At 51.4% G+C, this 14775-nt stretch overlaps 6 protein-coding genes across 6 annotated transcripts; 3 read left to right on the forward strand and 3 right to left on the reverse strand.

Annotated features, from left to right (window-relative positions):
- Positions 1-31: 31 nt before the first annotated feature.
- Positions 32-1560, forward strand: NECHADRAFT_42251 (uncharacterized protein; the record flags this gene model as incomplete). The annotated part of the gene is made up of 3 exons (XM_003042500.1): positions 32-854; positions 905-1047; positions 1111-1560. The coding sequence occupies 3 exons, from the start codon at positions 32-34 to the stop codon at positions 1558-1560; spliced, it is 1416 nt and encodes a 471-aa protein (XP_003042546.1).
- Positions 1561-3162: 1602 nt separating this feature from the next.
- Positions 3163-5723, forward strand: NECHADRAFT_81059 (uncharacterized protein; the record flags this gene model as incomplete). Its single annotated transcript, XM_003042501.1, has 7 exons — positions 3163-3228; positions 3292-3316; positions 3386-3515; positions 3584-4109; positions 4295-4325; positions 4392-5025; positions 5102-5723. The coding sequence occupies 7 exons, from the start codon at positions 3163-3165 to the stop codon at positions 5721-5723; spliced, it is 2034 nt and encodes a 677-aa protein (XP_003042547.1).
- Positions 5724-6979: 1256 nt separating this feature from the next.
- NECHADRAFT_61535 (uncharacterized protein) lies at positions 6980-8666 on the forward strand. Its single transcript, XM_003042502.1, has one exon. The coding sequence runs from the start codon at positions 7004-7006 to the stop codon at positions 8507-8509; it is 1506 nt and encodes a 501-aa protein (XP_003042548.1). The 5' UTR covers positions 6980-7003; the 3' UTR covers positions 8510-8666.
- A 298-nt stretch (positions 8667-8964) lies between these two features.
- Positions 8965-10551, reverse strand: NECHADRAFT_42248 (uncharacterized protein; the record flags this gene model as incomplete). The annotated part of the gene is made up of 1 exon (XM_003042587.1): positions 8965-10551. One exon carries the CDS (start codon positions 10549-10551, stop codon positions 8965-8967), a length of 1587 nt encoding a protein of 528 aa, XP_003042633.1.
- Positions 10552-11552: 1001 nt separating this feature from the next.
- On the reverse strand, positions 11553-12392 carry NECHADRAFT_42039 (uncharacterized protein; the record flags this gene model as incomplete). The annotated part of the gene is made up of 3 exons (XM_003042588.1): positions 11553-12031; positions 12087-12234; positions 12285-12392. 3 exons carry the CDS (start codon positions 12390-12392, stop codon positions 11553-11555), a joined length of 735 nt encoding a protein of 244 aa, XP_003042634.1.
- Positions 12393-13114: 722 nt separating this feature from the next.
- Positions 13115-14753, reverse strand: NECHADRAFT_41997 (uncharacterized protein; the record flags this gene model as incomplete). The annotated part of the gene is made up of 8 exons (XM_003042589.1): positions 13115-13227; positions 13287-13476; positions 13547-13705; positions 13785-13968; positions 14021-14133; positions 14190-14346; positions 14396-14502; positions 14550-14753. 8 exons carry the CDS (start codon positions 14751-14753, stop codon positions 13115-13117), a joined length of 1227 nt encoding a protein of 408 aa, XP_003042635.1.
- Between the last annotated feature and the right edge of the window lie 22 nt (positions 14754-14775).

The following is a 14775-nucleotide window of genomic DNA, read 5'->3' on the forward strand; positions in this document are numbered from 1 at the left end:
TTTATCCTACTCCATCAACTACTCAGCCAACATGCCCAAGGTTGTCCCTCACATCAAGGAATACTTGCAGGCCCAGGAGCCGCAAGCTCCTCGCATGAAGGACGCACCCGTCTTTTACCGCAACCTTGAAGAGGCTCTCGACACTCGCAGAGTGGACCAGAACCTCATTGTCTTCCGTGACTTCAAAGAGGGTGTTGACTTTTCATCCAACGACTTCCTGTCTCTGGCAACCACTGGCCAACTCAGAGACGAGTTTTTCGAGGAACTCAACCGTCACCCCAACTTCCGTCTTGGAGCTACAAGCTCTAGACTACTCGATGGAAACAGCAGTTACATGGAGACCATCGAGAAGGAGATCGCCGAGTTCCACAACGCCGAAGATGCCATCATCGTCAACTCTGGCTATGAAGCGAACGGCGCCATTTACACTGCCATTCCTCGTCCAGGCGACGCAATTGTCTATGACGAGCTTGTCCACGCCAGTACGCACGATGGAATGAAGAACTCTGTGGCTCTGACCAGGGTGTCTTTCCGCCACAATGATGTTGACTCCCTGGAGGAGACCCTGGCCTATATCCGCGACACCCAGCCCCTCATTCAAAAGGGCGAAAGATCTGTCATCATCTCTGTAGAGTCAATCTACAGCATGGACGGAGATGCCTGTCCTCTCAAAGAGTTTGTGGACATTGCCAAGGAAGTCTTCCCCCTCGGCAACGCCCAGTTTGTCGTCGACGAGGCCCACGGCACTGGCGTTGTTGGACGACAGGGAGGAGGCCTTGTTCAAGAGCTCGGCCTCGAAAAAGAGATTGCAATTCGAATGCACACCTTTGGAAAGGCCCTGGCTTCCAATGGAGGTGAGTTGTTGCCGAACAATCAGATTGTTGGCCTTGCTAATATCGTTTAGCTTGCATTCTGTCAAACTCGACTGTCAAGACCATGCTCATCAACTTCGCGCGTGGAATCATCTACACCACTGCGCCTAGCTTCCTTGTGCTGGCTGGCATTCGTGCTGGTTACAACCTGCTCAAGGCGGACAAGACTGTCAAGGTAAGGAGTGGACCCCAGCAACATCCTTGACGTGGAGGGCTGACGCTTATATGCACGTACCAGGCTCAAGAACGGGTCCAGTACCTTGTTAAGCTCTTCTTCAAGACCATTCAGGCACACCCTGCTTATGAGAGGGCCGCGGAGACTGGAATTCTCCGTGTCCCACTTGCCGATGGGTATGAGACCAGGCCTTTCGTGACCCAGGTTGTACCTGTTTGGACGCGTCCTCACCAGAACCTCTTCCTGGTCTTCCATCTCCAGATGGCCAAGTACTGTGCTTACCCCATTGACTTCCCTGTCGTGCCCAAGGGTGCGCCACGCGTCCGTTGTGTGTTCCACAACCACAACACCGACGCTGAGGTCGAGGGTCTGGCCCACACCTTGTATGAGTGGGCTCAGGAGATGCTTGACATTGAGGACGGAAAGGTTTCCTCCAAGATCCCTGTAGCAGCTCGCCAGGCGTTTACCTGGACTGCGGAAGGGGAGACCAATGGGAATGGCGTGAAGGCATAGGTAGATGCTGTGATATTCTAGAGAAGGATAGGAGGCCTGATTGGTTATGTTGTACGGGGATCAGGGGAGGGAGTGCCGGGCCGCTCTTTTTACTTGCCATTCATTTGTACCCAGACTTGGTCCTTCGCTTAACGGCCTGGGTACTGAACCCGTAAATTAACAAATAGACGCGTGGATTTTCTTAAAGCACAAAGATGATATAGCCTAAGTGACAAGGAACAACGTGAGGAACAAGGGTCATCCCTATGCTTAACACCAAGGAAAAGGTAACTTCGGTAGAAGCGAGGAAACCCTGTTGAAACGTGGACACAGGGGGATAGTAAATTAACCTTTATAGCCAGTTGTCTGCGATAACCTCCTTCACGTGGAGACAATTTCTTAGCCCTACGGACAACCGTCGGGTCCGACTGAGATACCTTCCCCATCGAGAGTGGTGCTACGTAACCCTGTCAGATTCAACGGGTTAACGGGTGATCGGCCGAGCCGCCTTGGCACTAAGCCTCGGTGTCCAGTTGAGGAGTAGACGGATGCACCATGATGGGGTACTTTGGTAGATTTGCTGCTAGAAGACGTGGGGTGAGGAAGGATCGAGCTCTAATTCAATGAATGTAATGAGATTCCTATTCCAGTTGAAGGGACTGTGCTCTTGGATCAGTAATATCCTGGCGATTGCTTGCTGTCCTTATCTTGACCTTATCCCTGCCAAGGACATTCCTTCATGTACGAGGCCTCAAAGAGCAATAGTCCTCATGACTAATTTCCAATGAAAGAAGGACAAACCCAAACAAGCAGGTAGTACAGTGTCATGTCACTTTGACCAAGATCGGCCCTCGACCGTATCAAACCGACCAACCGGCCCCTGTCAGGTGGCGCCATCCCGTCTGACGTGTTGCTTAGCGTGAATCAACAAGCCTCATCTCACTAATCGGCTGAATTCATGCTAACCGTGCATTCACGAATCTCTTCCGGCACTGCTCAGGGGCCAACCAGATGATGTCTTGACGAACCGTGGGGGAAAATAGGCAACCAACAAAGATCTGCTAGGGGGATCCAAGTAATGTTGCACCGACACCCTTGTAGCTGGCGTCTGCGCCATGATCCAAGTTACATTCACCGAGGGTCGTTTCCAAGCGGTCTTACATGAACGACCGCTGTCCAACTCCGGCTCCTGTCCTAGATCTCCTGATCCAGGCGACGGCATTATCTCCCCGCGCCACTCAGGACGCGGAGTGCAACATGCGCAGTCTGGAGTGAGGTCTGCACGGACTGTAGGATCTGGTGGGCCAACATCAGCACAGGAAGGATGCAAATGTGCCGATGTATTTTAGCCAACGCGGCAATGAGACGTTGATCAACCTCTCTGGACACGACCAACAGCCACGGGGGAGCCGTTAGCTCGGGCCGAACCGCGTGCCTAGACCAGTAAGAGAAGGTCTCGGGCCCTGGGTATCTGTGTGGGAGGTGGTCCTGATGTACCTCAGCCTTAAATAAGATGGGGAAAATATCAGCCCTAGTCGCTGGCAGTTCGTGTTGGTTCTCGCCGTCAGAGCCGATCGATATGCACTCAGATACTACTTCGGAGCATTTCCAAACAGAGTCATAATGCCGTCGCACGGCAAGAGAAGTTGGGATGCATCAGAGGATACCGAGGCACGCATTCACCCTCTCGTATTTGCGTTTAGGTTTTGGTCCCGGGTCCTGTGTTGATTGGGTTGCTGACCAGTGATGTAGAAGGGACCTTCGAAAGACTACCCAGGTGTGTTGTGTGACGTCTTTTTAGTGCTCTATGTGAGATATAGTAGCTAACTTGGGCGTCTTTGGCTAGTATGCGATCAGTGCCGGTCACGAAAGATTCGATGCGGGAGAGAGCGGCCTCATTGCTCCAACTGCGTCCGTCTCGGCCTTGATTGTGAATGGCTGGGACAGGGAAAGAAGCCTAACCAGACAACTTGGCTGTAAGCATCTGATAGGTCCATAAGTATTTACTATATCTGAGCTTCTGAACTGACTGTTTCCGATTTAGGAGCCACGCAGTAAACCGTCTCGGCGATCGACTCCAGAAGCTAGAAGATGCTGTCTCCGGTCTGCAAAGTTCCAAGGATACCCAAGACTCTGAGACGACACCTCCCCCGATGCCTGGCTCACCGAGTACCATAACAAGCCCCTCTTGGGGCCGAAGCTGCGTTGTTCGAAACATCGGCGGCCGCGAACGATATTACGGATCCACGTCCTTGGTCTCGCTGATGCAAGATATGGCGGCTATCTTGCAAACCAACCTATGCGAGATGGAGAATACCCAGAATAGCTCGAGGCGTGTTACAATTGCACGAGAAGAGATTCTGAAACTGGCAGAGCCGCATCATATGTACGCACATGTCTCTGACGGTTCTGTTTTGACTGGTCCTCCTTTGGTTATCGTCGAGGCCATGATCGAGCCATACTTTGAGATGGTAAATCCCCATATGCCTCTATGGACAAAGGAGAGCTTTCGACACCTTATGGACTCTGCAGGAGAGTCTTCCAATGCATCGGATAAGCGCGCTTATGATGTGTGCGCAAATAACCTGGTGCTTTTGACACTCCAGGCCAAATCCCTCCATTCCAGAGCCGTTTCAAGTCGAACCAGCACAGAAGCTTCTGGAGCGTCTTCCATCGATATGGACCTCATAAAATCGTTCATCGCCAATGCAAAACGGGCTTTGGAGAATGTCGAGTTGCTGCTCCTCAATCCCAGCCTTTTAAGCTTACAGGCTTTGTTGTCTCTCGTGCGTCCCCCACTTCCTCTCGTACACTTTGATATGTTGATTCTGACAATAGACAGTGCGTAATAGCGCAAACTTCCCTCTCCGAGGATGTTGCTGCCTTGGTGTTCAGTTTCGCCGTCCACGTAGCCAAGTCGATTGGACTTCGCCACGGGAGCTCGGCGAGCTCTACCGAAAGAGCCAATGCCGAAGAGTGCCAGGAAAAACAACAAGTCATGTACTGCATGGTATGCCTGAGCAGGGCTTTGGCCTGGGCTTCTGGTTTGTCCTTCAACCTGCCTGGTGTTGATCTCCTTGAGCGCAGCCTCTCCATCTCGTCAACCACAAGCCATCTTGCCACTCGGGTCGCCCTTTTGCGCCTCGAAGAGCAGATATACAGTAGCCTATACTCTGATGATGCTACTGATCAAGGGCCAAATGCCACTGGAAAGGTGGCTCTCGATCAGTGTCGCAAACTGGAAGATTGGGCAGCGAGCCACGCGGAGGAACTCGACGAAGGCCAGTATTCTGGCACTCTCAGCAGTGAACTCTGCCACGACCTCTCTGTAAGGTTTTACTCCATCCAGGCATTGGCCTTATGGCCTATTCCGGAGGATGCATCAATGTCGCCGTCGATACTCGACGCTGCTCGGCGTTCTCTCCGATTCTTCCAGAGACTGTGGACGGCGACCTCGGAAAGAGGACACCATCTAGACTTGGCTCTGTGAGTATTTCCGTGGATTGGAGAATACCCTGGAATGTTCTCTTGTCGTTACTCACGAATGCTGACCATGCAGTAGACTCGTCGCTTCGTATCCTCCTGTGCCCTTCTTCGAGCTCTCTAGGCATGCCTTGACGAACCACCAGGCCTCTGACGAGGACTGGGAACTCCTGCACTCGTTCTCAAGCATGATTCGAATGTTTGCAGAGTGGGCTGAAGAAACCTCTCTTATGAAGAGACTGCTAAAGTTCTGCGACATCATGCTGCATTTGATCGACGCAGATCGCGAAGAGAAGTCATCAAGACGACCAGAAAGTCGGCCTGCATCAGTCGGTCAGGCTTACATACATACCTTGGAACCAATACCCGGAAACATGGCCCCGATAGTTCACCCATACGGAGGAGACTCGGTCGCTTCTTCCTCCCGTAGCACTTCCACACCTATCTCGGGGTTTGCTCAACCGATGCATCCAACTTCGGATGCAGAGCCGATCTCGCTTCCCACAGTGTCAGAATCAATCATTTCGTCGTCCTTGGGCTCGTTTGATGGCGTGTTTGGAGGAAGACTGAGTCCGATTGGTGACTTGGAAGGATGGATGGTTGAACCTGGAGCCCAAGGGGCGCCTCTACCCAACTCGATGCCGAATTTCATGTTTCAAGATGGCAGTGCTTTTTCGTTTGATAGAATCGATCTTGGATGAATCATTTCTCGGGCGGATTTTGGCTTTTGATGGTCGCAGCATGACCTTTGTGCATTAGAGCTTGTCAAGACTCGGCTGGTGTTTATTCGCAACACTTGGATAGATAGTTCGTGAATGCGGCTTTCGCGCCTTCTTATTACCTGCATAACTTCATGTGAAGCCTCGGCACGCATCTGTATACGCGGACTTGACTGGAATCCTAATACTCCGCGGAGGCCGAGCGGGCGTAGCTAAAATGTGGTGCGACAACTGAACGCTGCTGACCAGTTCCGACAGTCAGATGATATACCCTCTATGGATATTTGGGGAGCAGGAGACAGTGCGCATACGAACTGGGCTGAACCATCACGCGAGTCAGAGTCCAGGTACCAGGGCCCCTGCTGCGGCTCTTGATGGCGCCCGCCCGGCACCGGAACAGCCAGCCTCTGATCCGGCTACACTTTTAGAGCTTAAATATGATGGCTGCAGCCCAATGGGATGATGGGATCGTGCAAACCTAGATGTTGAGTCGAGTCAGGTGCCAGTTGGGGGTGAGGCGCCTTAGCCACGGGACCCTTTTGGAGGGATCGTGAAGTCCTGTAGGGAAAGGGTCCCCTGTGCGGGCCAGGGGCTACGTGGCTGAATTTATATATCTCCAGACAATTCTATATTGATTTCAGTCAGTTGACCATTTGAGTTTGTTGCCGTCATTGACAATAGCCTCATTTTGCGGCTCAATCAGAAACAGTGTTTGTGTTTGACTTTGTACCTGAGTAGTAACCTTCACGAGAGCTTCAATTGCTTGAGTCGCTTGATGTCATCAGGTACAGCCAGTTACTTAGCGCTGCAGGCGGACAGGGCTGTACTGGAGTAACAACTGCAGCACGGAAATAGGTTGTCAACTGTCTCGGCACAACATCATATCATGGACATCATTTTCCTCGGCTTCCGCTCGGTAATCATTAATCTCCTGTTATCTCTGGTCACACGTCATCAAAGAAATTTTTTTACTTTTTTTTCCAAGCTTTTCTACTAGACAACAAACAAACAAACGTCACCGGGCCCCATATTATTTGGATCCCAAGCTTGCCTCCCTAGCCACCAAACAACCCGGAACGTGCCAGTGCCAGGGAAAAAAATCTCTGACCGCCTGTGGCCGAACTTATTCCGTGATTACGGTGCTGCCTAGAAAAAGCCCCAACAGAGAACAAAACACCTGTCGTCAACGGTCAGCGGTGAGCGGTGAGTTCCTATTCTTCACCTTTCTTTCACAACCCAACCTACCTACGTCACACATCACAATGCCTCTCAAGCTCAACTCAGCGAACCTCTCTACAATCTCTTCACAGCAGGAGAACCACACTGTGGAAATTCCTACCTACGACAGAGATGCCGTCAAGGATGGAATTGTCCACGTCGGCGTTGGTGGCTTCCACAGAGCTCACCTTGCCGTCTATATCAACCATTTGATTCAGAAGCACAACCAGAACGAATGGGGCATCTGTGGTGTCGGTCTTCGACCCAATGACTCTGCCATGCGCGATGTCTTGGAGTCTCAAGACCATTTGTACACCGTCATTGAGCGGTCCGCCAAGGGCAGTGAGGCCAAGGTCGTGGGCAGCATCAACAATTTCATTTTTGCGCCCGATAACCGTCAGGCCGTTATCGACAAGATGGCTCACCCAGACACCCACATTGTGTCCCTGACCATTACCGAGAGTGGCTACTACTACAACGAAAACACCCATCAGCTGCAAGCCGACCATCCCGATATTCAGCATGATCTGAAGGAGGAGAACGCAAACGCCCCCATCAGCACCTTTGGCTTCCTCTACGCCGCTCTGGCCAAGCGCCACGAGCAGGGTCTGAAGCCCTTCACCGTCCTGTCCTGCGACAACATGCAGCACAACGGTACCATCACCCGCAACATGCTCAAGACCTTTGCTGGTCTGCGCAACCCAGAGCTCGCCAAGTGGATTGACGAGGAGGGAGCTTTCCCCAACTCCATGGTTGACCGCATCACCCCCGTCACCCACCAGAGCGATATCGACTCGCTTGCAGAGACTTTCGGCTTCGAGGACGCCTGGCCCGTTGTTACTGAGCCTTTTATGCAGTGGGTTGTTGAGAACCACTTCTGCGATGGCCGCCCTCCCTTTGAGAAGGTCGGTGTCCAGGTCGTTCACGACACGCACGATGTCGAGCAGTTCGAGAAGCACAAGCTTCGTCTTCTCAACGCCAGCCATTCCGCCATGGCCTACCCCGGTCAACTTGCTGGATTCCAGTACGTCCATGAGGTCATGGAGCACCCTCTTTACCGCAAGTTCATTTGGCAGATGATGCAGGAGGAGGTCAAGCCCCTGCTTCCCGAGATTCCCGGCGTCGACATTGACCAGTACTGCAACACTCTTATGGAGCGCTTCTCCAACCCCACTATTATGGATCGAATTCCCCGTCTTGCTCTTAATGCCTCGGGCAAGATTCCCCAGTTCATTATGCCTTCCATTGCCGAGGCCATCTGGGCGAAGAGCCCCCTCCGTCGCCTGACCTTTGTCGTTGGCGGCTGGTTCCGCTACATCCACGGCGTGACTGACAAGGGCGAGAAGTTTGAAGTTGAGGATCCTATGCTCGAGCAGCTGGAGGCCCTTGCCACGGCCGGTGGAGACGATCCCTGTGAGCTTCTCAGCATCAAGATGCTTTTCGGCGACAACTTGCGAGACGACAAGCGCTTCGTCGACGAGCTCACGACTGTCATGCGGCTCATTGCCAAGGATGGAGTCATGGCTACTATGCCCAAGTATGTTGATTAGACGGCATGGATAGATTGTATTACAGCTTTTGATGTTATAATGAGTATGGATCTGATAGAATGCGGTCATGAAAAAGTTGAAAAGTATAGATAGACGGACATGATCAGACTGTATCACGATTAGATAGATTTGCGAATGATTGATGGATTATAATTCACCTTGGCCGGACACCTTGATCAGAGGCGAAGTTGAATGGCGATAACAAGTGAATGCTACTCTATTCCTGTTGTGAATATGTGCATCTTGAACTTCACGTCATACTCTCAAGAGTGACCTGTTTGTGATTGAATTCCATGGTAGATGAACACTCTGTGTACCCTATTGTGTCCCTCACGAAATGATAGTCCTGAATCCACGCTTCGCAACTTTTCGAACTGTTCTGTGTTCCCTTTGAAGACTCGTCCCAACCAAACAACTCAACGACAATTTCCCGTTTTTACTTTCCTCATTATCCATCATTGACCATCAGCATGAGACTCGACAATAGGTACAAGAAGTTCAGACTTCCCATTCATGCCATTCAGATAAGGCTTCACCTCACTTAACAAGCAGACCTTGATATCAAAGTCTACCACAACCGCCTCAAACAAAGAGACAAGACTTTTGGTCCCCATGGATATAATATCACTCTGGATAGACCTCAGGTTTGGAAACAGTTCGGGCGTCCGACCCTTCCAGCCTGCCAAGGTCAGAAGTGCTTCCTCAAGACAGCTTGTCCACCGTGAGTCATTCCTTGCTGAGAGCGAAACAATCGAATCAGGAAGAAGACGCATCAGTATCTGGTGGTCGGCTTCGTGCTCCTTGGCGATAGGAACATGGCCGAATAGTACCGTAGAGTTGAGAAACATGTGTTCCAAGACCGAGAAATGTTTCAGATCAAGGTCATCGGGGATCTTGCTCATCTCAAAGCCTCGATTCGAGAGGTCGAGATGCAACACCTTGAGTGTGTCTTTGTGCTCTTCGAGACACTCAATGGCCTCTGAAAACTGAAAATGATCCGAAGAAGGGCCTGATGCGAACGGGTTGAAAGACCCAGGGTCGATTTTGGCTTCAAACTCAAAGGTTGTCAGGCTCCCCGTACAGGCATCCAAGAGCTCCTGCAGACTCTTGGCCGATACCAGGCAATCTGTTACTCGAAGAGTCTTTAGCTTGGGCATCTCTGGAATTGGAGACCCATTGAAAGAGTGATGGTGTAGGTTCAGTGTCTCCAAACCGGATGCCAGTTGGATGATTGGATTTCCGCCGATTGCAAGGTCCAGCGTCTTCAAAGGTAGACTCGAGATCCCAAGAGCTGGAAGTGCAGAGTGTGGAAGTCCATGAGTTGGCCATCGGTAGTTTCCTTGAAGGCTGATGTAGTCGAGATTCGGCATGAGGGCGATCAGCATGGCCACCAGCTCGGCGTTCATCCAGCGTCGGCCAGGCTCGGAGCCCTTGCGGAAGGCATTGTGCAGGTTCCGGACTTGGGTTTCATTCATGCTACCATTCCCATCCAAATGAGAGGCCAGGAACGCATCATAAGTGTTCGGCCAGTCACACTTCTCATGGGTGGATGCTTTCGAGACCCGCTGTCTCCACGCAGCCGGTAAATCGATATCAAGAGCACGAGCCGCCTCCAGCATGACCTCTCGATTTTCTTCCTGACAACTTGTCTCAAATAGAGCTGTAGAAACATAGCAGACCTTGACTGAGTGGGCAAGGTCAGGTCTCTGTGCCAAACATCTCATAAAAGACGCAAGTCGGCCCTGCCAAGTATACAACTTGGAAACCCAAGAGTCACCGTGGCCAAGTGCAAACTCGTGATACAAGACGGACTGGGCAATGTCCCGAAGACGCCTTGATACCAATGAAGCCGAGTAGAGGGTATGACGGTCAAGGGAATACCATGATTTGATGTCCCCTCTTTGTCTCGTACGATGAGGCTTGTGGCGAAGAGGTCGGCTGTCCCAGGACTGATTGTACTCATCCTGGCAATGGAGACAAAAATATCCAAAAATTTGCAACAAGATCTCGTTTGGGAGATTCGAGATTTGGTCAGTAGCCATGACTTTACTGCTCATCTGCCATGAGAAAAATGATTGTCGAAGGAGACACCGGATGGAAGGAAAACGGAGAATATGTGGTGTTTCGATGTTGTTAAGCCACGTGATGAGAGCTGCATGATGCAGGTAGAAGTCGCGATCTTAATGGCCCTTTGACGATTATTGCTTTTTGTTGTGTATGGCCGGCCCGGGAACATGCATGGTGGTGTTGCTAGGTGAGCCTCCCGGACCGGATAGACAGCCGGGCGATAGGGGTCCAGAGGTCTTGATCGACAGGAGTTGGTTAAGATGTTTTATTCCTCCCTATTGCCCATAATACTGGAAAGGACTTCGCAATTCGTGAGGTATTTGACCCTGGGGCTTATTCGAGTGATATCCCACCAGATGCGCCATACTCGTCAGTCTCCGAGGTCACTGCTGACAAGCAATGGCCTATCGGGCATAAGATTAGTGAGTCTCTATGCTATCATGCGTCTTATACAGTGATACCTATCAATCACATTTATCGATGGCTATTTCTTCATAAAAAGTAGGCGCATTGAGTTGATGCATTTTCATGGCTTAGAGAGAAGAAGGTTGGTCAAAACTGGCTTGATTCAGGAAACAGGTGATCGTTGAGCTTAAAACCGTCGCAATCAGTTATATTCGACCAGGTCTTGCGAGTTTTTAGAATTTCGCTTGTTCGCATCTCAGGAGTAAAGAGTTGAGGTCAATGAGATTTGCCTAAATCTATGTATCTCAGTCACTATTTAACCGTCGCTGCGGCAATAGGCACACTCATCATCACGAGACTATGCACCACCATGAGCAGAAGGAGCATATAAATAGTCGTTTTATCCACGACAAAATTGAATTTAGAAAATATTGGGACCGATTATAGAAAATGATTGATGTAAATTGACTAGTATCTGAATCATATTTTGTACGTGTACGCGTGAGCGGGTGAGGAGACCCGTTTAAACTTGACCAGGCGGGTTCCTCCTCTTTTATATAGCTCCGTCGACTCAGGCAATGAGGGCATCCTCACCGGGAACGATGGTGCCGTTGGTGACAGCAGCAGCGTGGGTGCGAGCGAGCCAGCCCCAGACGGGGTAGTACTTGTCGAGCCAGGGGATGAGCTCCTTGGAGCCAGGGGTGTTTCGCCAGTCGCGCATGAGATCGCAGACGATGGAGAACAGGCTGACGGTCTGGACACCGGCGCGGGCCATGCGGTCGTTGGAGATGTCACGGACGAGAGCAGAGTTGGTACCAGAGGCCTCGACGTTGGCCCAGACGGAGTATCCCTCCTCGCGGAGAGAGAGAGCCAGGAAGGTGGTGCAGACGTCGGTGGTGATACCAGCCATGATGATCTGGGTCTTGTTGGTGGCGCGGACGGCGTCGCGGAAGGCAGAGTTGTCCCAGGCGTTGACCTCACCCTGGCGCTGGATGAAGGGAGCCTTGGGGTACTTCTCAATGATCTCACGCATGAGAGGACCGTTGGGGCCTGGTGATTGGTCAGTACAAGGTTTGAACTATATGATTCAGAGGCGGCAACTTACCCTGGTCGGCAGAGGTGGTCAGGATGACGGGAAGGTCAAAGACCTCACCAAGAGCCGCGTGGGCGAGAGCCTGGTCGCGGTAGAGGGTAGGGTCAAAATCCCGAGCGATCTGGTAGAGACCTTCCTGGATGTCGACAACGAGGAGAAGCTGTGATGCGTGAGTAAGAATATGCTGTAGACATAAGAGGAGGCACTTACAGCATTGTTCTTGTCAAGGCGCTCGTACTTGAAGGTGTTCTGGGAGACCTTGTTGGCGAGGACAGCAGTAGCCATCAGGCCAACGCTGAGGAAAGAGGGAACCTTCATCTTGGAAGTTGAAGAATAAAGATCCTTGAAAAGACTTGAAAGTATTCGGGAACTCTCTTTGATGCTGAAACTCCTTGATGGTTGTCTGAGCCTGGAGAAAGAAGACTGAACTCGGGGAAGTCGTCGAGGTTTATATACTCGATTCTTGACAACCGTCGGCCGCGATGTTCAAGGTTCAGGACATTTGCCCAACCTCGTCAATGCAACAACCGACATTCAAGGCCTGAATAGTAGACATCCACAGCAGCTGCACGAGCGGGAATCTAGCCCGACTGACCAAGTGGGACAGGGTCGGCCGCATATTGAGGCCGGACGAAGCCTTCACATGCCATGCACAAGTAGTTTACTCTCGAGGCTTGAAGGTTAATCGGCAAGCGGCACGTAAACATGACAATTCACTCCGGCAAATACCGCCTTGGCTAGATCTCATTGTGCATTTGCGGGTAGGGCACAGTCTGCATGAACATGGATGAGTTGGGTGAATGGGTAATGTCTATGTAAGCCTATCCGTGGGTTTGTCATCATGCAACCCTCTCGACTCAGCGAAAAATATCCCCACTTGGACCCTCGCCCCTCACCTTCAGTCAGCCATTGTCACCAGCTTGCTCAGCACTTTATGTCCGTTGAGCTACCCTGGTCTCGGTACTACTGCAAGGGTCGTTTTTTGCCGGTAGGGGGAGATTAGCCTTGTGGGTGTGCAACGGCCGTTATCTGCCATCCATCTACCAAACAACAGGCAGTCTCACGATACCAACATCCTTGTGTCTCGGCGTGCACTCAATCTCATCAAGAGGGATCGACACTCTCAGGTCTGGCAGGGTAGTGAACAAGGTTTCTAGAGGCGCAAGTTAGCAACTTTGAGCCGTTGATGCTAGTCTCAACGTTTATGCATACCGAAAACGGTCTCTAGCTCAGCCTTTGCTAGTAACTCTGCGATGCAACGATGTGGGCCGAATCCAAACCCAAGCCCGTCGCGAGAGTCGAAATCACGGTGCATGTCGAATACGTCGGGGTTGGGGAACACGTCTTCGTCCCGATTGGCGGACTGATTAGAGGCAATGATACCCTCTCCAGCACGTATGAGCTATTATCTCGTCAACATTCGCCCCCCCTTCGCCTATGCAATTCCTGACGCATCCTCGCATAATACTTACTTGTCCACCGAGCTCCATATCTTCCTTGGCCACTCTCTTCATCGCCATGGAGGAACCGGTGTGGTAGCGGCATAGTTCCTCCACAAAGCCAGGGACAAGGGTCGAGTCTGCCTTCAGCTCATCGAGTTGGCTGGGGTTCTGCATCAGTGTAACCACGCCCTGCGGGAATTCGTAAATTCGTCATCAGCTCAAAGCACGCCTTAATGAAATATCTGAAACCGGTCTAAAAATGCCTTACCAGAGCAATCATGTTGACCATGGTCGCATTTCCCGCCACAAGCAGCAGGAAGGCGATCTGCACGGCGTCGGACTTTTCAATGTGTCCGGGTACGAGTTGCTGAGCAACTAGGCGGCCGATGAGGTCGTCCTTGGGCTCTTGGAGGCGTTGATCCACAAGCTTTGCGAGATACTTGAGCAGCTGCCTAATAAGTGTTAGCTTTAAGTGAGGAGGCAAAGTCTTGTTTAGTGTCGTACTGGTTGGCGGCCGCCGCCTCTTGGGCCGTGCCACTGCCGTTGCTGCGGATGGCATTCTGCTCAGTGAGGTATTCAAGATCCTCAAACGGAACACCCAAGATAGTGTAGATGATCTTCGAACAATTATCAGCGATTCTCTGCTTGGGTAACGGCTCGAGGATTCACTCACGTAAGATGGAACGGGAAGAGCAAACTTCTCGACCAGGTCGACGGGGTCCTCGCATCCTTTGGCCACCATATCATTCAAAAGACCTTGAACGGTCTCTTTGATATAAGGTCTTAAACTCTCCACGTGATCCTCTGTAAAGAAGGGTTCCACCATGCTTCTATATGCAGATCAGAGATGTTTGGTGTCATTGTTGGGGGCCGTCTTACCTCTGGTTCATGTGTGCGGGAGCATCCATGTCGACAAACGTGGGCTTATTCTTGGCTGCAGCCTTACCACCGGCACTCAGCTCAGGGAAGCCAAGTCTAGTTCTCTCCTACGCTTATCAGATTGATGATATAAGCGTGAGATTTCCTGTCGTACCTTGGAGAGTCTCTCGTCCGTAGCTACCCTGCATACATCCTCATGTTTGACCACAAGCCATGCCAAGCTCCCATCAAAGAGTTCCACTTGGGAGATTGGTTCATTGGCTCGGAGGCGAGCAAACTCTGCAGGGGGTTCAAATGCCGAGGCCCGCTGAAAGGGGAATCGGGGGATGATGATGGTCTCGTCTTCGGTAGCGTGCATGTTGTGTATCGTGATGCGTCTC

The sequence above is a fragment of the Fusarium vanettenii genome (genome assembly GCF_000151355.1).
Source record: "Fusarium vanettenii 77-13-4 chromosome 6 genomic scaffold NECHAsca_33_chr6_1_0, whole genome shotgun sequence".
Lineage (NCBI taxonomy): Eukaryota > Fungi > Ascomycota > Sordariomycetes > Hypocreales > Nectriaceae > Fusarium > Fusarium vanettenii.